At 36.3% G+C, this 27,559-nt stretch overlaps 1 protein-coding gene across 2 annotated transcripts in view; it reads right to left on the bottom strand.

Moving 5' to 3' along the window:
- Nucleotides 1-5,718: 5,718 nt before the first annotated feature.
- Nucleotides 5,719-27,559, bottom strand: part of ZNF680 (zinc finger protein 680) — a 50,158-nt gene continuing 28,317 nt past the window's right edge. The window contains exon 4 of one of the 2 annotated variants that reach the window (XM_003279263.3): nucleotides 5,719-8,336. In XM_003279263.3, coding sequence (XP_003279311.1) covers nucleotides 6,997-8,336 — 1,340 coding nt within the window. In that variant the 3' untranslated portion in view covers nucleotides 5,719-6,996. Of the gene's footprint in view, nucleotides 8,337-10,429; nucleotides 12,376-27,559 lie in introns of those variants that run through there. The other variant, XM_003279264.2, reaches the window with a different exon arrangement.

Here is a 27,559-nt window from a genome sequence, read left to right as displayed (position 1 = left end):
CTAGCTCACTCAAATAAAAAACAAGGCCTGGTATAAAATGCCTTTATCCTTTATATAATCAGAGGGCTCCACAAAAAGTTTCTTCTCCTTTTGTGGGCATAAACACAGTGGGCTCCAGTAGGCACTCACCTTTATTTAAACTATACAGTGGCTCCTATAAATCATCACTTCAGATCCTAAATGGTCCCGGGCCAAAGTCCCAGGCCAAGCTTTCACTTCAGCTTCTAATAGGTCCTGGGCCAAGCTAAGCAGCATCTATATATCATCATTTCAGCTTCTAATTGTTCATGGGCCAAGATCTCAGCCCAAGCTTTCTAATTAGTCCCAGGCCAAGCTAAGTCACAAGATCTCCAAAACAGCCCACCAACTAAGCACATTTCTTTTTATTCCTAGTCCTAATAACCCAGCCTCATAGGGGGAAATCCTATTCAGAAACCCCTCTCTGATAGCAAAAAGCTTTCTTCTTTTGCTTATTAAACTTTCACTCCAACCTCACTTTTGTGTTCGTACTTTTTAATTTTCATAAAAATAAAACAAAAAACTCTTATCTCAAACAAAAGAAAACCTGTTAAATCTTGTTGCATTGCTAAAACTATACAGAACTACTCTAGGAATATACCAGGAAAGGCAGGATAATTCACAGTCCCTTTAAAGGAAGCAAATTGCTCCTGTAGGACCTGGGAGACAGCCCAAATATTCTGAGTGCCCAAACTGTAAAAGTGGAAAATGGGGCTTTATAAGCTCCCAAATTTATAAAACAATAACTATTAGACCTAAGAAATTAAATAGACAGAAACATAATAATAGTGGGGGACTTCAATACTCCACTGACAGTACTAGACAGGTCATCAAGATAGAAAGTCAATAAAGAAAAAATGGATTTAAACTACACCCTGGAACAAATGGGCTTAACAGCTATTTACAGAACATTCTAGCCAAAAACCACAAACTATGCATTTTATTAATCAGGACACGAAACTTTCTCCAAGACAGAACATATGATAGGCCACAAAACAAGTCTCAATAAATTTAAGAAAACTGAAATGATATCAAGTACTTTCTCTGACCACAGTGGAATAAAACTGAAAGTTAACAACAAAAACCTTTAAAACCATTCAAATACATGGAAATTAAATAAACTGCTTCTGAATGATCATTGGGTCAACAATAAAATCAAGACAAAAAAATATTTAAAAATTTTAATGGAACGATATAGTGACAAAACCTATCAAAACCTCTGAGATACAGCAAAGGCTGTGCTAAGAGGAAAGTCCATAGCTTTAAATGTCCACATCGAAAAGTCTGAAAGAGCACAATATACTATCTAAGGTCACACCTCAAGGAACTAGAGAAACAAGAACAAACCAAACCCAAACCCAGCAGAAGAAAGGAAACAACCAAGATCGGTGCAGAACTAAGTAAGATTAAAAAGAAAAAAAAGATAAATGAAACATAAACCTGGTTTTTTAAAGGATAAATAAAATTGATGGACCATTAGCAAGATTAACTAAGAAAAAAAAGGGAGAATATCCAATTAAGCTTAATTAGAAACAAAACAGGAAATATTACAACTGACATCACAGAAATACAAAAGATCCTTCAAGGCTACTATGAACACCTTTACACACATAAACACAAAAATCTAGAGGAGATGAATTAAGTCCTGCAAATGTACAACCCTCCTGGCTTAAATTGGGAAAAATCAGAAACCCTGAACAGACCAATAACAAGCAGTGAGATTAAAATCATAATTTTAAAAATTAACAACAAAAGAAGTCCAAGACCAGACAGATTCACAGCAAAATTCTACTCGACATTAAAAGGAAAATTGGTACCAATCCTACTGACACTATTCCACAAGACAGAGCAAGAGGGAACCCTCCATAATTCATTGTATGAAGCCAGCATCACCCTAATACCAAAACCAGAAAAGGACATAGCCAAAAAAGACTACAGACTGATATCCCTAATGAACACAGAAGCTAAAATCCTTTAAAAAAATACTAGCAAGAGCCCGCATCGCCAAGTCAATCCTAAGCCAAAAGAACAAAGCTGGAGGCATCACGCTACCTGACTTTAAACTATACTACAAGGCTACAGTAACCAAAACAGCATGGTACTGGTACCACAACAGAGACATAGATCAATGGAACAGAACAGAGCCCTCAGAAATGATGCCGCATAGCTACAACTATCTGATCTTTGACAAACCTGACAAAAACAAGAAATGGGGAAAGGATTCCCTATTTAATAAATGGTGCTGGGAAAACTGGCTAGCCATATGTAGAAAGCTGCAACTGGATCCCTTCCTTACACCTTATACAAAAATTAATTCAAGATGGATTAAAGACTTATATGTTAGACCTAAAACCATTAAAATCCTACAAGAAAACCTAGGCAATACCATTCAGGACATAGGCGTGGGCAAGGACTTCATGTCTAAAACACCAAAAGCAATGGCAACAAAAGCCAAAATCGACAAATGGGATCTCATTAAACTAAAGAGCTTCTGCACAGCAAAAGAAACTATCATCAGAATGAACAGGCAACCTACAGAATGGGAGAAAATTTTTGCAACCTACTCATCTGACAAAGGGCTAATATCCAGAATCTACAATGAACTCAAACAAATATACAAGAAAAAAACAAACAACCCCATCAAAAAGTGTGCGAAGGACATGAACAAACACTTCTCAAAAGAAGACATTTATGCAGCCAAAAACACATGAAGAAATGCTCATCATCACTGGCCATCAGAGAAATGCAAATCAAAACCACAGTGAGATACCATCTCACACCAGTTAGAATGGCCATCATTAAAAAAGCAGGAAACAACAGGTGCTGGAGAGGATGTGGAGAAATAGGAACACTTTTACACTGTTGGTGGGACTGTAAACTAGTTCAACCATTGTGGAAGTCAGTGTGGCGATTCCTCAGGGATCTAGAACTAGAAATACCATTTGACCCAGCCATCCCATTACTGGGTATATACCCAAAGGACTATAAATCATGCTGCTATAAAGACACATGCACACGTATGTTTATTGCGGCACTATTCACAATAGCAAAGAGTTGGAACCAACCCAAATGTCCAACAACGATAGACTGGATTAAGAAAATGTGGCACATATACACCATGGAATACTATGCAGCCATAAAAAATGATGAGTTCGTGTCCTTTGTAGGGACATGGATGAAACTGGAAAACATCATTCTCAGTAAACTATCGCAAGGACAAAAAACCAAACACCGCATGTTCTCTCATAGGTGGGAATTGAACAATGAGAACTCATGGACACAGGAAGGGGAACATCACACTCCGGGGACTGTTGTGGGGTGGGGGGAGTGGGGAGGGACAGCATTAGGAGATACACCTAATGCTAAATGACGAGTTAATGGATGCAGGAAATCAACATGGCACATGGATACATATGTAACAAACCTGCACATTGTGCACATGTACCCTAAAACCCTAAAGTATAATAAAAAAATAAATAAATAAATAAATAAAAATGCAAAAAAAAAAAAAAAATACTAGCTAACTGAATCCAACATTACATATCAAAAAGGTAATCCACTATGATCAAGTGGGTTTTGTACCAGGGATGCAGGGATGATTTAACATACACAAGTCAATAAATGTGATACACCAATAAACAGAATTATAAACAATGATCATCTCAATAAACACAGAAAAAGCATTTCACACAATCCAGCATTCCTTTATAATTAAAACCCTCAGCAAAATCTGCATACAAAGGACATACGTCAATGTAATAAAAGCCATCTATGTCAAACACACAGCCTACATAACACTGAACAAGAAAAAGCTGAAAGCATTCTCTCTGAAAACAGGAACAAGACCAGGATGTGTACTTTCACCATTTTTATTTAACATAGCACTGGAAGTCCTAGCCAGAGCAATCAAATAGGAGAAAGAAATAAAGGGCATCCAAAGAGGAATTTAAGCTGTCACTATTTGTTGATGATATGATTGTATACCTAAAGAACCATAAAGACTCCTCCAAAAATCTCCCAGAACTGACAAGTGAATTCAGCAAAGTTTCTAGATACAAAATTTATGTACACAAATCAGTCACTCTGCTATATACCAACAGTGACTGGGTTGAGAATTAAATCAAGAATGCAATTTTTTTTACAATAGCTGGAAAAAAAATACTTAAAAATATACCTAAACAATGATATGAAAGACCTCTACAAGGAAAACCACAAAACACTGCTAAGAGAAATCACAGACGACACAAACGAATGGAAACACATCCCATACTCATGGATTGGTAGAATCCCTATTGTGAAAATGACTACGTTGCCAAAAGCAATCTAGAAATTCAATGTAGTTCCCATCAAAATACCAACATCATTCTTCACAGAATGAGAAAAGACAATCCTAAAGTTTACATAACTTTATACTATAAAGCCATAGTCACAAAAACAGCATGGTACTGATATAAAAATAGGCATATAGACCAATGGAACAGAATAGAGAACCCAGGAATAAAACCAAATACAGCCAACAGATTTTTGACAAAGCAAACAAAAATATAAAGTGGGGAAAGGAAACCCTATTCAACAAATAATGGAAGGATGTTTAGCAAGCCACATGTAGAAGAATAAAACTGGAAACTCATCTCATAACTTATACAAAAATAAACTCAAGATAGATATAAGACATAAATCTAAGACCTAAAACAGTAAAAATTCTAGAAGATAACATTGGAAAAACGTTTCTAGACAGTTGCTTAGGCAAAGACTTCATGAATAAGAACCCCAAAGCAAATGCAACAAAAACAAATATAAACAGATGGGGCTTAATTAAACTAAAAAGCTTCTGCAGAGCAAAAATAATCAGCAGAGTTAACAGACAACCCACAGAGTGAGATAAAATCTTCGCAATCTATACATCTGTCAAAGGACTAAGATCCAGAATCTATAAAAAAACTCATACAATCCAGCAAGAAATAAAAACAATCTCATTTAAAAGTAGGCTAAGGATATGAATAGACAATTCTCAAAAGAAGATACATGAATGGCCAAGAAACATATGGAAACATGCTCAACATCTCTAATTATCAGAGTAATGCAAATTAAAATCACAATATGATACCACCTCACTCCTGCAAGAATGGCCATAATTAAAAAATAAAAAATATATAAGAGGTATTGGTGGGGATGTGGTGCAAAGGGAACAATTTTACACTTCTGGTGTGAATGTAAATTAGCACCATTCTGAAAAATAGTGTGGAGATTTTTTTAAAGAACTAAAAGATAATCTATCGTTTGATCTAGCAATCCCACTATTGGGTATCTATCCAGAGGAAAAAAAGGCATATGAAAAAAGATACTTGCATACACGTTTATAGTCTATGTGCCTATTTATATACCAGCACCATGCTGTTTCGATGACTAAAGCTTTATGGTATAGTTTAAAGTCAGGTAATGTGATGCCTCCAGATTTGTTCTTTTGGCTTACTCTTGCTTTTCTTATGTGGAATCTAAAAGAAAATTTTATTATTTTTGATCACATCAATTAACCTGGAAGACAGCATATTAGTTGAAATAAGCCAGGCACAGAAAGATTAACATCTCATGACCAAATAACATATTGTTACTCTCTTTTACCTCCCTCCTTGAGTAAAGTGAAAAAGGTTAAAGTTAATGGCATAATAACGCTTCATTGAATGCACAATAGTCTTAACATGTTAAAGAAATGTTTAATTACAAAATTAAGCTTATACATAATCTAAAAATTTTCAAATGTACTGCATTTATAGCATAAAAGTACAATTAGTAAAATGATTCACTAGTAATTTAATTACATTTAATTTAAAGTAAAATTAAAAATGCTTTTCTCTATGATGCAGAATATTACTCTGAACACCTACCTCATGCATCACTCAGTATGAAAAGTAAACTAACAAGGGCCTCTCCACTTAGATTTTCATCATAAACCTTACATTTTAATGCCCATACTCTTCCACAGAAAAAAACCATAAATAATGCCCATCTAATAAAAAAGAATCTCTCCTATATCTGACACAGCAAAAATTTATCACACGCTTTCACACGTGAATACAATAGGAATGAAGATAAAGTAATTTGAGAGTTGAATTTCATCATTATTTACTTTTCAAATAAGCTATAATTTTTTCAAGAAAAAAGTATACTTTCAATGCAATTATAACTCTCCAAAGAATCTTCTGCTCCTTTTAAAGTTATTTACAAATAATCTAACAACTTATAGATTTTTTTATACTCAACACTCCGTTTTAGTGTAATGTCTAAAGTGTCAGTGCCTTAGTTATTTCTACTGTAAATTCTTTAATATTTACAGACTCAATTTTGGATTAAATATTTTTCATACCTACTGCATCTGCAAAAACACATTTCAATATAAACTCGTGTTTTCTACGCCGTAGTTTTTGAAAAAAATATTTTTCCAAATTCATTACATTTGCAGGATTTTTCTCCAATATAAATTCCCTGATGTTGAACAAAGTTTGAGCAACTGCTTCAGCGTTTTTCTTTAGTACAAAATGCGTACAATAAGATTTGTAATACAAGTAAAGGTACTACAACCCTCCTACACTCCTTATATTTGTTATGTTTGTCTTCAAAATAAACATGCTTCTTCACTTTAAAGTGTTATATTTTCTGAAATTTCTTTTGACAGTAATTGCATTTGTAATGCTTTTAATAAGTATAAACTCTCTGGTGTTGAGTAAGATGTGAAAAGATATCAATGACTTTTTCACATTCTTTATACTTGTACAATCTTTCTCAAGTAAAAATGCTTTCCTGTGCAATAAGATGTGAGTATTGGTTAAGTTTTGTCACATTCTTTACACTTATAAAGTTTTCTCCAGTATAAATTATCTTACCTACAAGCAAGTGTAACAATCATTGGAAGGCTTTGTCAAATTCTTCATATTTTTAGGGTTTCTCAACAGGATGCTGTCTTTAATGTTTAGGAAAGTTTTAGGTGTTGTCAAAATTATTGTCACATCTTTCAGGTTTGTAGAGTTTCTCACCAGTATGAATTTTCTTATGTCTAGTAAGGTGTGAGGACCGGTTAAAAGCTTTGCCACATTCTTCACATTTGTAGGGTTTCTCTCTAGCATGAATTCTCTTATGATTAGCAAGAGTTGCAGGCCAGTTAAAAACATTGCCACATTCATCACATTTGTAGGATTTCTCTCCAGTATGAATTACCTTATGGTTAGTAAGCGTTGAAAATAAAGTAAAGCCTTTGCCACATTCTTCACATTTGTAGGTATTCTCTCTAGTATGAATTCTCTTATGTCGAGTAAGGCTGGAACACCCATTAAAAGCTTTGCCACATTCTTCACATTTGTAGGGTTTCTCTCCAGTATGAATTCTCATATGTTCAGTAAGGTTTGAGGACTGTATAAAAGCTTTGCCACATTCTTCACATTTGTAGGATTTCTCTCCAGTATGAATTTTCTTATGTCTAGTAAGGTTTGCAAACTGGTTAAAAGCTTTGCCACATTCTTCACATTTGTAAGGTTTCTCTCCAGTATGAATTTTCTTATGTTTAGTAAGGTTTGAAAACTGGTTAAAATCTTTGCCACATTCTTCACATTTGAAGGGTTTCTCTCCAGTATGAATTCTCTTATGGTTAGTAAGGGTTGCAAACCAGTTAAAGGCTTTGTGACATTCATCACATTTGTAAGGTTTGTCTCCAGTATGAATTATCTTATGTTTACTAAGGATTGAGAATAAACTAAAGGCTTTGCCACATTCTTCACATTTGAAGGGTTTCTCTTCAATATGAATTTTCTTATGTTTAATAAGGGTTGAGGATTGGTTAAAGGCTTTGCCACATTCCTCACATTTGTAGGGTTTCTCTCCCATATGAATTCTCTTATGTTTAATAAGCTCTGAGAACCAGTTAAGAACTTTGCCACATTCCTCACATTTGTAGGAATTCTCTCTAGTGTGAATTCTTATATGTTGTGTTAGATGTGAAAGCATGCAAAATGATTTGCCACATTCTTTACATTTGAAAAACTTCTTTCCAGTATTTCTTTTCTTATGACTGTTTGAATTTGAAAATTTACGAAACACTTTCACGTATTTATCACATTGAAATATTTTGCTCTGGGTAGTTGTCAAACATTGGTTAAGTTCATTATAACCTTCTTTGAACACCTTAGACTCATCCACACTTTTACAGCTTATTCTTAATTGTAAATTCTCATGTCCACATTTTCCGTATCCTCTCAGTATCACTTTTTGAAAAGAATCTTTTATGCTGTGCTCTGGCCAAAGGTCTTCAGTGAAATGAGAATATATAACTGAAAGACATAAAAATAACAAATTACGCCACTTCCTAGACTCAGATGAATATATTTTACAAATCAAATTTATAAAATTACACAAACTACATAAGCAAAATACAAAAATAACTAAAAAATCCTAAAAGTAAAAAAAAAAAAGTTATGTACAAATGAAGAAGCTCGACAAATTAGGATACACACAATGATATTTATAACAAACACATATACAAACACAATTTCAAAAGTCACAGACAAGAAGAGAATCTTGTGAGTTGCAGTATAAAAATGATATGTCATTTACAAGCATAGTCTTTTTAAATAACCAGTGAATTTGTCAAGAAAATTTTGCAGGCAAGAAAAGAAGTGTGTGATATAGTCAAAGTCATGAAAAAAATAGATATCAAATGAGAATAATACCATCAGCAAATCTGTCCTACAAAATGGAAAAAAACAAAAACTTCCAAAATAACCAAATTCTGAAAAAGTATATTGGCACTGCAAATTCCCTACATATAAAAGATGCTGAAAGCAGTTTCTTCCACTGAAAACAACATGACAGAAAACAACACATTTTATATAAAAATAGATAACTTTATGAAAAAGATACGCACATACACAAATAGAATTCCTTAACATTATTATAATGGTGCAGAAAACGTTAATTATTCTTTAAAATTTGAAAGATAAAATCATAGAAAGTATTATAAATGTCTATTAATAAATATACAACATAAAAAGAAATAACTAGCAACATTAATAACAAAGTTCAGGGCAGATGTAATGAAATAGAACTTTTATATGCAAGGGAAGTTAATTTTTCTACCAGATTATAATGTATTATTGTATCCTTCAGAGGTTTTATGTAATCCCCAAGGTACCACAAAGAAAGTATTTTGTATATCTCTATAGATATACAAAAGAAAATACGAAGGAAGTAAAAGCATTTCAATACAAAAATCAAGTCTTGTTGGATGACAGAAAGAAAATCAGAGACAAAAGTAAAAGAATCAAATAAAACAATAAAATAACATTCTCTTTCAGAAAATTATCCAAATATATATATATGTAAAATATATATATGTAAAATTAACTTTCCAATCAAGAGATATACTTTCATTAAAGGGATTTATTAAAAGAACTTTAAGGCCGGGCGCGGTGGCTCACACCTATAATCCCAGTACTTTGGGAGGCTGAGGTGGGCGGATCACGAGGTCAGAAGACTGAGACCATCCTGGCTAACATGGTGAAACGCTATCTCTACTAAAAATACAAAAAATTAGTTGGGCATGGTAGTGGGCGCCTGTAGTCCCAGCTACTTGGGAGGCTGAGGCAGGAGAATGGCATGAACCCGGGAGGCAGAGCTTGCAGTGAGCTGAGATCACGCCACTGCACTCCAGCCTGGGCGACACAGCGAGACTCCATCTCAAAAAAAAAAAAAAAAGAATTTTAAAAACCAAGATCCAACATGCCTTTTTACCAGGGTCAGGATAGATCTAATGATAAACAGAGACTGAAAGTGGCAAGACAAAAGTACACATTTCATGCAAATATTAATCAAATGAGAGAAGAAGTGGTCGAAATATTACACAAAATACATCTTAAGTCAAAAACTGTCATATTTTATGAAATATACTTGAAGTCAAACTCCAAAGAGACAAAGAAGAATTTTTTTTTTTTTGAGATGGAGTTTCGCTCTTGTTACCTAGGCTGGAGTGCAATGGCAAGATGTCAGCTCACTGCAACCTCTGCCTTCCGGGTTCAAGCGATTCTCCTGCCTCAGCCTCCCTAGTAGCTGGGATTACAGGCGCCTGCCACCATACCCAGCTAATTTTTTGTATTTTTAGTAGAGACGAGGTTTCACTATGTTGACCAGGCTGGTCTCAAACTCCTGACCTCAGGCGATCCACCCACCTCAGCCTCCCTAAGTGCTGGGATTCTAGGAACGAGCCACCATGCCTGGCTCACAAAGAAGAATATTAAACAATAATGGATTCATTTACTGGGAACCAATGACAAATTTGTATATAGCAGTGTGTATGTATCTCACATTAAGTTTCCAAATATATAAAGCAAATACTGTCAGAATGAAAGAAACACATAGAGAGCAATATAACTATAGTAGAATATTTAAAGGCTTCACTTTCTGTAATAAAGATTTTAAAAAGACAAAATATTGGTAAAGAAACAGAGGACTTGAAGGGAGTATAAAACAATTATAACAGAGGCATAGAGAACACTCAACATCACGATAAACAGCCTTCTCAATACCTCATACGAAATTCTCCTTGATAGACAACCTGGTAAACCAAAAAAGAAGTCTTAACAAATTATTTAAAACTAAATTTTTATGGATTACTTTCTATGACCAAAATGAAATGAGTATAGAACTGTAAGAAGAAAAAACTGAAAAAATCACAAATACATAGAAATTAAACAATACTCTTGAACATGCTTGTTGAAATGTTAAAATAATTAATCTTGTGAAGATGTCCATCCTGCTCAATGTAATTTACAGATTTAATGCAATGTTGTTCAAATTTCTCACTGCATTTTTGAAGAAACAGAAACAGCAACCCCCAAAGTATATAAAGTCTTAAGAGATAATAAAGTACCCAAAAATCTGCAATAGAATAAACAATTTTGAAGGCATTACAGTTTCTGATTTTGAAACACATTACAGAGCTACAGAATTGTAACAATTTGGTATGAGTACAAAGGTAAAAATGTACACTAGTAGAACAGAATGCGGCACATATATAAACTTTCACATATATGATCATATAGGTCATCTGCATACCTGTAATTATTTCAGCATTGTTACTGAAAGCCAATAGGTAAAAGCAGTGCAAATTTGTCACCAAATTACTCAGTAGATATAATTTAAAATATAAAATACTTAAATATCACCCAGTATTTAAAAAGCAGAAAATATTCTAACAACTATAAAGCTTGATGACATTGTGTAAAATAAAATGAGCCAGTCACAAAAAGACAGAGATTGTATGAGATATATGAAGCAGTTACATACACTCTTAGAGAAAACAGAGTGGTGTTTGAAAAGTACCAGGAAATGGGTAAAATTCATAGTTTTTTAATGGGTATTGATATTTAGCTTTGCAAGATAAAAACATTCTAGGAATATGTTGCATAACAATGTCAATATAATAGGACTAAGATAAACATTTAAAAATATTCTATTGTAAATGTTATGTGCTTTTGACAAGTAAAAATAGACAATACCTAAAAGAGATAGAGTTATGATCATTTGTAAATTATCTTTAAATAGAAAAGTTTTTCTCCCACACAAAAATAATATAGATTCATGAATAAATAGATGTTGAAATTAGGAGAATTTCTATGACTTCTCACCTAGACAAGATTAAATAACCATTCGCAACAAACCTATACCAGAAATATACAAGTCATAAAAAGAACAGGGAAAATATTTATACAGGTAAACACAGAGATTGTTATATTGGTAGTAGACATATGGCTGATTCATATTTGACTTTGTTCCACACTGTCTTAAATTTTACAGAGTTAAATACGGGCATACTCTATTATAATATAAACTAAAAAACCAAAACAATTAACTCATGTGAGGTGGCATATCCTAAAATATATAACACAAAAATATAAAATTCCAAAAGAAAATTAAAACATGAAATGTAAAACTTATTGGACACCATCAAGTACATCAATATATTCATTAAAAAAACTCTTAGAAGAAGAATGTAGGGAAAAAAGTAATGTAGAGGTTACTTGTAGACGAAAAAGGTTGAGAACTTCCCAAACTTTGGTGTAGTAATAAAATTCCTAACCAATAATACTTGATTCAAGATTGGTGTACTTTAAAAACAGATAAAAATAAAGACTTTTCAAAATAAAAGGTGACAGTGTTATGATTCATTATGACTAGCACAGTTCTACATGAAGGGCTACATAGTAGCCTGGCAAAGTGGATTATGCCTGTAATCCCACATCTTTAGGGAGGCCAAGGCAGTAAGATAACCGGAGACCAGGAGTTCAAGATCAGCCTGAGCAACATAGTAAGACTCTGCATATAAACAAACAGAAATGCTAAAATGAGTCCATTATTTAAAAAAAAAAAAAAAAAAATGATGCTGGACAGCATCATAAAACTATATATAAATATAAAGCTATTAAATGTAAATATACACACACACATAGAATTCTTTACTCTCATAATGATGGAGCACAAAACCTTTAAAGTTATTCTATATAATATGAGAAACTAAAAATAAATCTGCATAAATCTGTCGATACCCAATAAAAAAAATATAGTTTTTAACATCAATAAAAAAACTGGAAAATATATTAGTTTTTGTATTAAATTGAAGTTGTTATGAAATTAAAATGTATTGTTTTAACTTTAAGATGTTTTATGTAATCTCCACTTTTCAAGATAATTACATTGTATTTCCAGAAAGTATGTGAAACAAAATTTTAAAATAATCAAAGTATGTCACAACAAACTTAAACAAAAATTGGCAGGGCAAGGTGGCTCACACCTGTAATCCCAGCATTTTGGGAGGCCAAGGTGGGCGGATCACCTGAGGTCGGGAGTTCGAGGCCATCCTGGCCAACATGGCAAAACCCGTCCTCAACTAAAAGTACAAAAATTAACTGAGTGTGGTGGCAGGTGCCTGTAATTCCAGCTACTCAGGAGGATGGGGCAGGAGAATCACTTGAACCCGGGAGACGGAGGTTGCAGTGAGCCGAGATCACGCCATTGCACTCCAGCCTGGGCAACAAGAGCAAGATTCTGTCTCAAAAAAATAAATAAATAAATAAACAAACAAAAATAAGCACTAAAATGAACAATGAAAACGAAAACATATCTACAAGAAACACATAAAACAATAACAATAAACTGATAATAGTAACTTTATTTCCTTAAGCAATCATTTAAAAAATACATTAATTAAACTAATTAATTTAAAAAGGTACTGGGCATAGTGGCTCACGCCTGTAATCCCAGCAGTTTGGGAGGCTGAGGAGGGTGGATCACCCGAGGTCAGAAGTTCGAGACCAGCCTGACCAACATGGAGAATCTCCATCTCTACTAAAAATACAAAATTAGCCGGGCATGGTGGCACATGCCTGTAATCCCAGCTACTGGGGCGGCTGAGGCAGGAGAATCACTTGAACCCAGGAGGCGGAGGTTGTGGTGAGCCGAGATGGCGCCACTGCACTCCAGTCTGAGCAATAACAGCAAAACTCTGTCTCAAAAAAAAAAAAAAGTGATCCCAGGACTTTAAGAAGCCAACGTGAGCTGATCAGTTGATCCCAAGACTTTGAGGACAAATCTGGGGGCATCACGGTGGATGGGAGGCAGGACTAGATTGCAGCTCCAACTCAGGTGAATAAAGCAGTGTATGGAGGCTTGCATCATAAATTTTAGCTTCAGAATAACTGCAGGAATAAATCAGGAAACCTGAAATGACCCACAGATCCTCTGAATGAAGCAGACTGCTCCTACAGGACTCGGGAGACACCCCAAATACTGTGAGTGCCCAAACTGCAGAAGTGGAAAAGGGAGATCCTTCACCTCTGAACATGCACCCCCACTGGGGAAACTGAAGGTCTAGTTTGTGGGAGAAGATGCCGACCTTACCTGGAGGTGAGTCAATTGAGAGCCAAGTGAAATATGGGGGTGGAAGAAGCAGCAGAAAAGGCCCTAGGAGCTCACTGGGTCCCCAAGCAGGCCATTCCTTCCTGGCATCACAAGGATCTTTCTGGAGGGCAGCCACAGGCACGAGAAAAACATCACAGGGAGAAGAAAACCTCCAGCTGAACTCTGTGACAATTTGAACCAGCTGAGAAGCCTCCAGGCCAGAACTCGGCAAAGGGCGAGAATCCATCAAATCCATCCTGCAGACTCCACAGGGCTGGGGAAGAACTAATGCCCTTTTCTTTCACAGCTAGGAGGTGGGTAGCCTGGGGCAAGTTCTTAGCCCTGCTTGCTAACTGCCTGAAAACAGTCTTGGTGCTGTTAGGTGGGGCACAATAGGAGTGAGACCAGCCCTTTGGATTGTGTAGAAGTTGGGTGAGGCAGGTGACTGCCAGCTTTTCCCGACTTCCCTGACAACCTGCATGACTTGGCAGAGGCAGCCATTATCCTCCTAGGTACATAAATCCATTGACCTGGGAACTTCACCCCCATCCTCAAAAGCAGCCAAAGCAGGACCCACCCAAGGATAGTCTGAGTTCAGACACACCAAGCCCTGCCCCTACCCAATGGTCCTTCCCTACCTACCCTCGTATCTGAACACAAAGGGCATATACTCTAAGAAGTTGTAAGGCCCCACCCACTGGGTTCTTCTCTATACTACCACAGCTGATGCTCTCTGGAAAGCACCACTTCCCAGAAGGAGGCCAATCAGCACAATAAGAGAGCATTAAATCACCAGTGCTAAGAACATTAGAAGAGTCCATTTCACCCCCCTGCCAACCTCCACTGAAACAGGTGCTGGTATCCACAGCTGAGAAACCCATAAACAGTTCACAACACAGAACTCCAGGCAGACAACCCTTAGTTCCAGCCCAAAGCTTGGTAGATTTGCTGGGTGGCTAGTCCTAGAAGAGAGATAACAATCAATACAGCTCAGCTCTCAGGAAGCCACATCCATAGGAAAAGGGGAGAATACCAAATCAAGGGAACAAAAGAATCTGAAAAACAGCCTTCAGCCCTAGACCTTCCTTCTGACAGAGCCTACCCCACTGAGAAGGAACCAAAAAACCAACTCTGGTAATGACAAAACAAGGCTCTTTAACACCCCCACATTATCACACTAGCTAACCAGCAATAAATCCAAACCAAGAAGGAATCCCTGTTTTACCTGAAAAAGAATTCAGGAGGTTAGTTATTAGGCTAATAAGAAAGGCATCAGAGAAAGGCGAAGCCCAGTGCAAGGAAATTCAAAGAATAATACACAAAACAAAGGGAGAAATATTCAAGAAAATAGATAACATAAAGAAAGAACAATCAAAACTTCAGGAAACACTGGACACACAGTAAAGTCTCAAGCTTTACTGTAAGTGTAAATGAATGAATAGAAGAAATTCAGAGCTCAAAGACAAGGTCTTCAAATTAACCCAATCCAACAAAGACAAAGAAAAAATAAGAAAATATGAACAAAGCCTCCAAGAAGTCTGGGATTATGTTAAATGACCACACCTAAGAATAATTGGCATTTGTGAGAAAGAAGAGAAATCTAAAAGTTTGGAAAACACATTTGGGTTGATAACCGAGAAAAGCTTCCTCAGCCTTACTAGAGACCTAGATATCCAAATACAAGATGCACAAAGAACACCTGAGAAATTTTTCACAAAAAGAGTATCACCTAGGCACATTGTCATCAGGTTATCTAACACTAAGACAAGGAAAAACATCTTAAGAGTTATGAGACAAAAGCACCAGGTAACCTATAAAGTAAAAACGATCAGATTAACAGCAGATTTATCAGCAGAAATCCTACAAGCTAGAAGGGACTGGGGCCCTATCTTCAGCCTCCTCAAACAAAACAATTATCAGCCAAGAATTTTGTATCCAGTGAAAGTAAGCATCACATACGAAGGAAAGATGTAGTCTTTTTCAGACAAACAAATTCTGAGATAATTCATCATTACCAAGCCACTACTACAAGAACTGCTAAAAGAGCTCCAAATCTTGAAACAAATTTTGGAAATACACCAAAACAGAACCTCCTTAAAGCATAAATCTCACAGGACCTATAGAACAAAAATACAATTTAAAAAGCAAAAACAAAAAAACAAAAACCAAGGTACACAGGCAACAAATGGCACGATAAATGAAATGGTATCTCACATCTAAATACTAACATTGAATGTAAGTGGCCTAAATCTGCCACTTAAAAGATACAGAATGGATAAGAATTAACCAACCATCTGATGCCTTCAAGAGACTAACTTAACACATAAGAACTCACATAAAATTAAAGGGGTGGAAAAAAACATTTTGTGCAAATGGACACCAAAAGTGAGCAGGAGTAGCTATTCTTATATCAGACAAAACAAACTTTAAAGCAGCTGCTGTTTAAAAAGACAAAGAGGGACATTATATAATAATAAAAGGCCTTGGCTGGTTCAATCCCAGCACTTTGGGAGGCTGAGGCGGGTGGATCACAAGGTCAGGAGTTCAAGACCAGCCTGGCCAAAATGGAGAAACTCCATCTCTACTAAAAATACAAAAATTAGCCGGGTGTGGTGGCAGGCACCTGTAATCCCAGCTACTCGGGAGGCTGAGGAGGAGAACTGCTTGAACCCAAGGGGCGGAGGTTGCAGTGAGCCGAGATCGTGCCACTGCACTCCAGCCTGGGCAACAGAGCGAGACTCCATCTCAAAAAAAAATAAAAATAAAAAATAAATAAATAAATAAATAACAATAGTAATAATAATAATAAAAGGCCTTGTGCAACAGAAAAACATCACAATCCTAAACATTCATGCACCTTACATTGGAGCTTCCAAATTTATAAAACAATTACTAATAGACCTAAAAAATGCGATAAACACAGTAAGAGTGGGGAACTTCAATAGTCCACTGACAGAACTAGACAGATCAAGACAGAAAATCAACAAAGAAACAACGGACTTAAACTATACCTTGAAACAAATGGACTTAACAGATATATACAGAACATTCCATCCAACAACCGCAGAATACACATTCTACTCAACAGCAGGTGAAACTTTCTCCAAGATAGACCATATGATAGGCCATAAAACAAGCCTCAATAAGTGAAGCAATACTGAAATTATATCAAACACTCTCTCATACTACAGTGGAATAAAACTAGAAATCAGCCGGGTGCAGTGGCTCACGCCTGTAATCCCAGCACTTTGGAAGGCAGAGGCGGGCGGATCACGAGGTCAGGAAATCGAGACCACCCTGGCTAACATGGGGAAACCGCATCTCTACTAAAAAATACAAAAAAATTAGCTGGGAATGGTGGCAAGTGCCTGTAGTCCCAGCTACTCGGGTGGCTGAGGCAGGAGAATGGTGTGAACTCAGGAGGTGGAGCTTGCAGTGAGCCAAGATCGTGCCACTGCACTCCAGCCTGGGCAACACAGTGAGACTCCGTCTCAAAAAAAAAAAAAAAAAACACAAAAAAACTAGAAAACAACTCCAAAAAAAAAACCCTTCAAAACCATTCAAATACATGGAAATTAAATAACCTGCTTCTGAATGATCATTGGGTCAAAAATGAAACCAAGATGAAAATTTAAAAATTCATCTAACTGAATGACAATAATGACCCAATCTATGAAAACCTCTGGGATACAGCAAAGGTAGTGCTAAGAGGAAAGTTCATAGCCCTAAACGCCTACATCAAAAAGACTGAAAGAGCACAAACTGAGACTGTAAGGTCACACTTCAAGAAACTAGAGAAACAAGAACAAACCAAATCCAAATGCAACAGAAGAAAGGAAATGAGTAGAGCAAAACTAAGTGAAGCTGAAGCAAAAAAATACAAAAGATAAATGAAACAAAAAGCTGTTTTTTTGAAAGCATAAATAGGCCAGGTGCGGTGGCTCATGCCTGTAATCCCAGTACTTTGGGAGGCCTGGGGGGTGGATCACGAGGTCAGGAGACTGAGACCATCCTGGCTAACACGGTGAAACCCCATCTCTACTAAAAATACAAAAAATTAGCCGGGCATGGTGGTGGGCGCCTGTCGTCCCAGCTACTCGGGAGACTGAGGCAGGAGAATGGCCTGAACCTGGGAGGCAGAGCTTGCAGTGAGCTGAGATCATGCCACTGCACTCCAGCCTGGGCAACAGAGCGAGACTCCATCTCAAAAAAAAAGAAAAGAAGAGAGAAAATCCAAATAACCTCAATAAGAAACAAAATGGGAGATATTACAACTGATACCACAGAAATATAAGACATCATTTAAGCCTACGATGAATACCTTTACACACACAAACTAGAAAACCTAGAAGAGATGAATAAATTCCTGTAAAAATAAAAGCCTCCTACCCTGAACAGACCAAAAGCAAGTAGCTTTTGAAATGGTAATTTTAAAATTACCAACAAAAAAAGTCCAAGACCAGACAGATTCACAGCAGAATTCTACCAGACATTCAAAGAATTGGTACCAATCCTATTGACACTATTCCAGAAGACAGAGTAAGAGGGAACCCTCCCTAATTCATTCTATGAAGCCAACATCATGCTAGTATCAAAACCAGAAAAGGACATGATCAAAAAAGAAAACTACAGACTTATATCCCTGATGAACATAAATGCTAAAATCCTTAACAAAATACCAGCTAACTGAATCCAACAACATATCAAAAAGATAATCCGTCATGATCAAGTGAGTTTCATACCAGGGATGCAGAGACGGTTTAATATATGCAAGTCAATAAGTGTAATACACCACATAAACAGAGTTAAAAGTCACATGATCATCTCAATAGATGCAGAAAAAGCATTTGACAAAATCCAGCATCTCTTTATGATTAAAACTCTCAGCAAAATTGGCATACAAGGGACATACCTCCATGTAATAAAAGTCATCTATGACAAACCCACAGCCAACATAATACTGAATGGAAAAAAGGTTGAAAGCATTCCCTTTGAGAACTGGAACAAGACAAGGATGCCACTCTCACAACTCTTCTTCAACATAGCACTGGAAAGTCCTAGCCAGAGCAATCAGACAAGAGAAATAAAGCACATCCAAATCAGTAAAGAGAAAGTCAAACTGTCACTGTTTGCTGGTGATATGATGGTTTATCTTGAAAACCCCAAAGACTCCTCCAAAAAACTCCTGGAACTGATAAAAGAATTGAGCAAAGTTTCCAGGTACAAGATTAATGTACACAAATCAGCAGCTCTTCTATACACCAACAGTGACCTAGTGAAGAATCAAATCAAGAACTCAACCCCTTTTACAATAGCGGCAAAAATAATAAAATACTTAGAAATATGCCTAATCAATTACATGAAAGACCTCTACAAGGAAAACTACAAAACACTGCTGAAAAAAATCACAGACAACACAAACAAATGGAAACACATTTTATGCTTATAGATGGATAGAATTAATCTTGTGGAAAATGACCATACTGCGAAAAGCAATAAACAAATTCAATGCAATCCCCATCAAAATACTACCATAATTCTTCATAGAATCAGAAAAAACAATTCTAAAATGTATATGGAACGAAAAAAGAGCCCACACAGCCAAAGCAAGACTAAGCAAAAAGAATAAATCTGGAGGCATCAGACTACCTGATTTCAAACTGTACTATAAGCCATAGTTACCAGAACAGCATGTTACTAGTATAAAAATCGGCACATAGAACAACGGAACAGAATAGCGAACCCAGAAATAAACTCAAGTACTTACAGCCAACTGATCTTTCAGAAAGCAAACAAAAACATAAAGTGGGAAAAGGAAACCCTTTTCAACAAATGGTCCTGGGAAAATTGGCTAGCCACATGTAGGAGAATAAAACTGGATCCTTATCTCTCATCTTATACAAAAATAAACTCAAGACAGATTAAGAACTTAAATCTAAGACCTGAAACTCTAAAAATTCTGTAAGATAACATTGGATAACCCTTCTAAACATTGGTTTAGGCAAGGATTTCATGACCAAGAACCCAAAAGCAAATGCAATAAAAACAAAGATAAATAGCTGGAACTTAATTAAACAAAAGAGCTTTTGCACAGCAAAACGAACAGTCAGCAGAGTAAACAGACAACCCACAGAGTGGGAAAGGATCTTCACAATTTATACATCTGACAAAGGACTAATATCCAGAATCTACAATGAACTCAAATCAGCAAGAAAAAAACAAACAATCCCATCAAAAAGTGGGCTAAGGACACGAATAAACATTTCTCAAAAGAAGATACACAAATGGCCAACAAACATATGAAAAAATGCTCCACATCACTAATGATCAGGGAAATGCATATCAAAACCATAATGCAATACCACCTTACTTTTGCAAGAATGATCGTAATCAAAAAATCATGAAACAGTAGATGTTGGCATAGATGCGGTGATCAGGGAACACTTCTACACTGTTGGTGGGAATGTAAACTAGTACAACCACTATGGAAAACAGTGTGGAGATTCCTTAAAGAACTAAAGGTAGAACTACCATTTGATGCAGCAATCCCACTATTGGGTATCTACCTACAGGAAAAGAAGTTACTATCTGAAAAAGATACTTGCACACGCATGTTTATAGCAGTACAATTTGCAATTGCAAAATCACGGAACCAACCCAAATGCCCATCAATCAACAATGGGATAAAAAAACTGTAGTGTATATATATGGCATAAAATACTACTCAGCCATAAGAAGGAATGAATCAATGGCATTTGCAGTGACCTGGATGAGATTGGAGACTATTATTCTAAGTGAAGTAACTCAGGAATGGAAAACCAAACATTGTATGTTCTCACTGATATGTGGGAGCTAAGCTATGAGCATGCAAAGGCATAAGAACAACACAATAAACTGTGGGGACTTGGGGGGCTCGGGTGGGAGGGTGGCGAGAGATAAAAGGCTACAGATAGGGTGTAGTGAATACTGCTTATGTGATGGTTGCACCAAAATCTTAAAAATTACCACTAAAGAACTTACTTATGGAATCAAACACCAATAACCTATAGAAAAATAAAATTAAAAAAATAAAAAATAAAAGAGAATTTGAGACCAGTCTGGACAACATGGTAAAACATTGTCTCCACCAAAAATACAAAAAGACTAACTGGATGTGATGGTGCATATTTGTAACCCAGCTACTGGAGAGGCTGAAGTTAGAGAATTTTCTAAGTTTAGAAAGTTGAGGATGCAGTGGGCCATTAATTATCATGCCACTGCAAACCAGCCTGGTTGACAGAGTGAGGCCACAAGAAAGAATGAAAGAAAGAACGAAAGAACGAAAGGAAGGAAGGAATGAAGGAAAGAAGGAAAGAAGGGAGGGAGGGAGGGAGGGAGAGAAAGAGAGACAGAGAGAAAGAGAAAAAGAAATAAGATGCCTGAATGGCTTAAGTAAAAAAGCATACAATATGTTCTCTAAACGAGACTCATTTTAGCATTGAGTCAAATAGGCTGAAAGTAACAAAATGAAAAAAATCTTATTTCATGCCAACAGTAACCACGATTGGGTGAGATGGTCATCATTATATTAGATACAATATGCTTTAAGTCAAGTACTTGGCCAGGCATGGTGGCTCATGCCTGTAATCCCAGCACTTTGGGAGTCCAAAGCAGGTGAATCACTTGAGGTCAGGAGTTCGAGACCAGCCTGGACAAAATGATGAAACTCCATCTCTACCCAAAATACAAAAAGTAGCCGGGCATCGTAGCACACACCTGTAATCCCAGCTACTCGGGAGGCTGAGGCAAGAGAATTGCTTGAACTCGGGAGGCAGAGGTTGCAGTGAGTCGAGATCACACCACTGCACTCCAGCCTGGGCGACAGAGTGAGATTCTGTCTTAAAAAAACAAAAACACAAACAAACAAATAAGTCAAGTAGTAGCATTAATCAAAGATTGATATTATATAATGGTAAGTAAAATGGGTCAATTTACCAGGAATCTATAACTATCATATTTATCTATCTATATTTATGTGTATTAATAACATCAGGTCTCCAAAATATATTAAGCAAATATTGACAAAGGTGAAGAAAGAAATATATAGCAACATAATAATTGTAGATATCAAGACCCCATTTTCAATAATAAAAAATTAAGATAAAAGATTAATAAGAAAACAGAAAACTTAGACATTATAGACTGTATTGATTATTTTGCATATAGAGGAATAGCTAAGAGTGGATGATTTATAAAGAAACGTTTATTTGGCTCACACTTTGGCAGACTGTACAAGAAGTGTGTGCCAGCATCTGCTTCTGGTGAGGGTCTTAGGAAGCTTACGATCATGGTGGAAGGCAAAGAGTAACTGGACACATCACATGGTAAGAGACAGAGCAAGTGTGAGGTGAAGGAAACACATTCTTTTAATGAAGCAGCTTTCATTTGAATTAATCGAGTGTAAACTTTCTGATTACCAAGAGGATGGCATCATGCCATTCATGAGGAATTTGCCCCCATGACCCAAACACCTCCCACCAGGTCCCACATCCAACATTAAGGATTACATTGTAACATGAGGTCTGGAGAACACGGACATCCAAACCATAGCATAGAACAACTAGGCTTAACAGACTCATAAAAAACTTCTCAGTCAAAAGCAACAGAATATATGATATTCGTATTTGCACCTAGTGTATTCTGTTAAAACACATAATGGGTCTTATTAAATTTAACAATAACAACTGGGTGCAGTGACTCATGCCTATAATTCCAACACTTTGGGAGACCAAGGTGGGAGTATCATTTGGGACAAGAAGTTTGAGTCCAGCCTAGGTAACACAGTGAGGCCCTGTCCCTACAAATAATTTTAAAAAATAGCCAGACATGATAGTGCATGTCTGCAGTTTCAGCTACACAGGGAACTGAGGTGGAAGGATCACTTGAGCCCAGGAGGCTGAGGCTGCAGTGAGCCAAAATTATGCCACTGCAGTCCAGCCTGAGTGACAGTAAAATCCTGTCTCAAAACAACAATGATGAATAAATCTAAGAACACCAAAATCATACACTGTGTGTTTCCTGACAAAAACTTAATAAAACTAGGAATTAAAAGCAAAGGTAAAATTGGCAAATCCAAAAATATATGAAAATGAAACACACAGGCTGGGTGTAGTGGCTCAAACGTGTAAACTTAGAACTTAGGAGGCCAAGGCAGAAGGATTAGTTGTGCCTAGGAGTTTGAAAGTAGCCTGGGCAACAAGGTGAGACCCTGTCTTTAAATTTAATTTAATTTAAAATAAAATAAAACATACTCTTTGACATAGTTTTGCTCAAGGGTCAAAAAATTTAATTTTGTTAAGATGTCAATATAACCTAAAGTAAAAAAATTCAATATAATCTCTATAAAAATCCCAATAGCACAGGTTTTTTTTACAGAAATAATGTTTAAAATTTTTTAATTTGATTATGACTATAACTAGCTAAACAACCATGAAAAAAAAGCATTATACTTCCTGATTGAAAAACATATTAAAAGCTGCAACAGCAAAAACAATGTGGTACTGACACAATGACATATAAAGAGATAAAAAACAGAATAGACAGCCAGGTGTGCTGGCTCACGCCTGTAATCCCAGCACTTTGGGAGGCTGAGACGGGCGGATCACGAGGTCAGGAGATCGAGACCATCCTGGCTAACACGGTGAAACCCCGTCTCTACTAAAAATACAAAAATAATTAGCCGCGCGTGGTGGTGGGCACCTGCAGTCCCAGCTATTCAGGAGGCTGAGGCAGGAGAATGACGTGAACCCGGGAGGCAGAGCTTTCAGTGAGCTGAGATAGCGCCACTGCACTCCAGACTGGGAGACAGAGCAAGACTCCATCTCCAAAAAATAACAAAAAAACAGAATAGAGAGCCCAGAAAAGAACCCTTTGGTGTATGATCAAATGATCTTTCACTAAGTCACCATTAACACACGACAGAAAAGATAATCTTTTCAAAAAACTAACGTTGAAATCAGGTTATCTACACTGATAAAGCTGAATCCTTTCCTTGAACTATATACAAAGAATATTTGAAATAAAATATTTAGAAATTTAAAAAATAACAATCTCTTAGAAAAAATATAGGAAAAAAACATGACATTGGTATTGGCACCATTTTCTTAGATACGACATTAAATGCATGAGCAACAAAGAGAAGAACAGAATAACTGAACTACACTGTACTTCAAAATTTCTGCATATCAAAGAAAACACTCAAAAGAGTAATGATGCCTCCTAGGAAATGGGTGAAAATATTTGCAAATCACATGTGATAGGAGTTAATATTCAGAATATACAAACAACTATTAAAACTGAATTATAAAGTTGAATAACGACTTAGAATTGGACAAATAATTGAACTAAATTTTCATCAAAATGATACAAATGCAAAAAAGCATTTGAAATGATACACAAAAATACTAATTTGTAGACAAATGAATGAAAATCACAATGAAAAACAGAATCCTCTCACACCCATTATAATAGCCACTGTAAGTTTCCTAGAAAACATCAAATCAGTTGATGATGCAATGAAAATAAAACCCACATTAATTGTTGGTGCAAAACAAGGATGCAACCATTATTTACAAATGTTATAAATGTTCCTGAAATAATTAAAAATGGAATTATTATTAAATACAGCAATCCCACTAACGGATCTACATCCAAACTATGCAACGCAGGACCTGGAAGACATATTTGAACATTTATGTTTCTTGTACCAGCATCACAAAAGCCAAAATGTGGCCAGGCACAGTGGCTCACACCTGTAATCCCAGCACTTTGGGAGGCAGAGGCGGGTGGATCACCTGAGGTCAGCAGTTTGAGACCAGCTTTGCCAACATGGTGAAACCTCGTCTCTACTAAATATACAAAATTTAGCCAGGTGTGGTGGTGGGCGCCTATAATCCCAGCTACTCAGGAGGCTGAGGCAGGAGAATCGCTTGAACCTGGGAGGCGGAGACTGCAGTGAGCCCAGATTGTGCCATTGCACTCTAGCCTGGGAGGCAGAGCAAGGCTCCATCTCAAAAAAAAGCCAAAATGCTGAAGCAATCCAGATGTTGATTTATAAATACATCAAAAAATGTAACATATGCATACAATGGAATATTATTCAGCCTTAAAAAAAAAATCTTGGGAAGCTGAGGGAGGAGAATTGCTTGAACCTGGGAGGTAGCGGTAAGCCAAGATGGCACCACTGCACTCCAGCCTGGGCAACAAGAGCAAAACTTCGTCTCAAAAAAAAAAAAAGAAAGAAAAGAAAATCTTGTCCCATTTTAATATAAATATTGAGAGAATTATGTCACCTAAAATGAGCCAGTAACAAAATGATGGATACTGTATGATTCCACTTATATGAGATATCTTAAGTAGTCACACTCATAAAAACAAAGTGGAAGCATGTCTGTCAAGGGCTGAAGAGAGGGTAAAATGGGCAGTTGTTACTTAATGTGTACTGAGTTTTAGTTTTACAAGATGTAAAACTTTTAGAAGTATTTTGCCTAACAGTGTGAATACACTCAACATGCTTGAAATGTACAACTTATATTCAGATAGGATCACACTCTGTCACCCAAGCTGGCGTGCAGTGGCACAATTATGGCTTACTGTAGCCTCAACCAGCTTCAAGTAAATCCTCCCCCATCAATTTCCCAAGTAGCTGAAACCACAAGTGCACACCACCATGCCTGTCTTTAAAAAAATTTTTTTTGTAGACTGGGTCTTTATATGTTGCCCAAGCTGGTCTCCAAATTTTGGGCTCAAGTGATCTTCCTGTCTTGGCCTCTCAAAATCCCTGGATTACAGATGTAAGCCACCACCATGCCTGGCCCTGAAATGTACACTTCAATGAATTTAAGATGGTAAATTTTATGTTATATTTTCACAATTAATTTTTTTAAAAGAAAAACTGAAAAAATAATTATAAATCTTTTCAAAAATTATCTTCAAATCACAAATATGTTTCTCTCATGCAAAAGAAATATATATTCTTCATTAAACACATGGTGAAAAGAAGGTGATTTCCATGACTACTCTTTTAGATATGATAGGACAACCATTGAAAATCAGCTAAGAAAGAATACATACAAAATAAGCCATAACCAAAATTGAGGTCATATTTGTAGATAAAAGCACACACATATATAAACTGATTGTGATAGACATATGGCTGATTTATCTTTTTTTCTTTTTTGAGATGGAGTCTTGCTCTGTCGCCCAGGCTGGAGTATAGTGGTGCGATCTCAGCTCACTGTAACCTCCGCCTCCCAGGTTTAAGAGATTCCCCTGCCTCAGCCTCCCAAGTAGCTGGGACTACAGGCACCCGCCACCACGCCAGGCTAATTTTTGTATTTTTAGTAGAGACGGGGCCTCACCATATTGGCCAGGCTGGTCTCGAACTCCTGACCTTCTGATCTGCCTGCCTCGGGCTCCCAAAGTGCTGGGATTACAGGAGTGAGCCACTGAGCCCGGCTGATTTATCTTTTAATTAAACCCCATGTTGACTTAAAGTTTACAAACAGAATTGCAAAATGTCTAAATATATAAGTAAAACAAAAAATCACAATAAACTGATGTTGAAAAACCTACACGAAATAAAACACTAATATGGAACTGCAAAACAATAACTAGAGAAATGTTTACTCACAAAATGCGGTTTGCAATATTTATCTACTATTAAAGAATTTGTCTAGATAATTACAATATTTGACTGTGTGTACTCAGGAAAAGCAGGTATTTCAAATCATTGGCATGCGATGTGTTGCAATAAAATTTCAGAAAAAAAACAGTATAATTATAAATAAAAGATTCTAACAATAAATTTATAATAAATAAAAATTTAAAAGAAATTAGTATTTATGTTTTAAATATATGCTATTCTTACACAAAATAAAACTACTGTAACCCAACTTTAGAAGCAAAACAATAGTCTTGGATTGCTAAATTTAAAAATTATATATTTTGCAGAATATGGTTAGCACTTCCTACATATAAAACAAATATTTAGAAATTAGTTATGTTGTTATTTAGATATATGCTTAAGAAAGTGGGTGAAATTCCTGTTTGCCTGCAGCAAACTTAAATTTATAAGTAACATCAGCCATATCATGTAAATTCTAGCATATTATCCTAAATGTCTGAACCTAAAGTATAGAAAAATTTGAAATAGAAAATAGAAAGTAAAAATGTATAGGGAGAGTGACATCAGTAAGATGGAAAAATAAAAGGTTCCCTACTTGCTTATCATCCCACAGCAAGAAAATTTATCAGCCATCCCTGACAAAAATGCATTTACGTGAGCCATGGCTCACACCTGTAGTGACAGCTACATGGTACATTCAGGTTGGGGAATTGCTTCAGGCCAGGATTTCAAGACCAGCCTGGGTTATGAAGCCAAAACCCATCTCAAAAATAAGTGCCTTTAAGAGAGCTTTGAGATCCAGAGAGGGTATTGTGAAATTTTGCTACAGTCTAAGATTAAGGAGTGTTCTTTTCAGAAGGCAGGCCCTCCTCATTCAGGTGGAAAAATACAGGACCTCTGTTGTAGGCTGCAGACCAGGAAATGGCCCACCAAATTTGG

This window comes from Nomascus leucogenys, chromosome 17, assembly GCF_006542625.1.
Source record: "Nomascus leucogenys isolate Asia chromosome 17, Asia_NLE_v1, whole genome shotgun sequence".
Lineage (NCBI taxonomy): Eukaryota > Metazoa > Chordata > Mammalia > Primates > Hylobatidae > Nomascus > Nomascus leucogenys.
The sequence above is the reverse complement of the archived record's forward strand: the minus strand, read 5'-3'. Positions and strand labels throughout refer to the sequence as shown.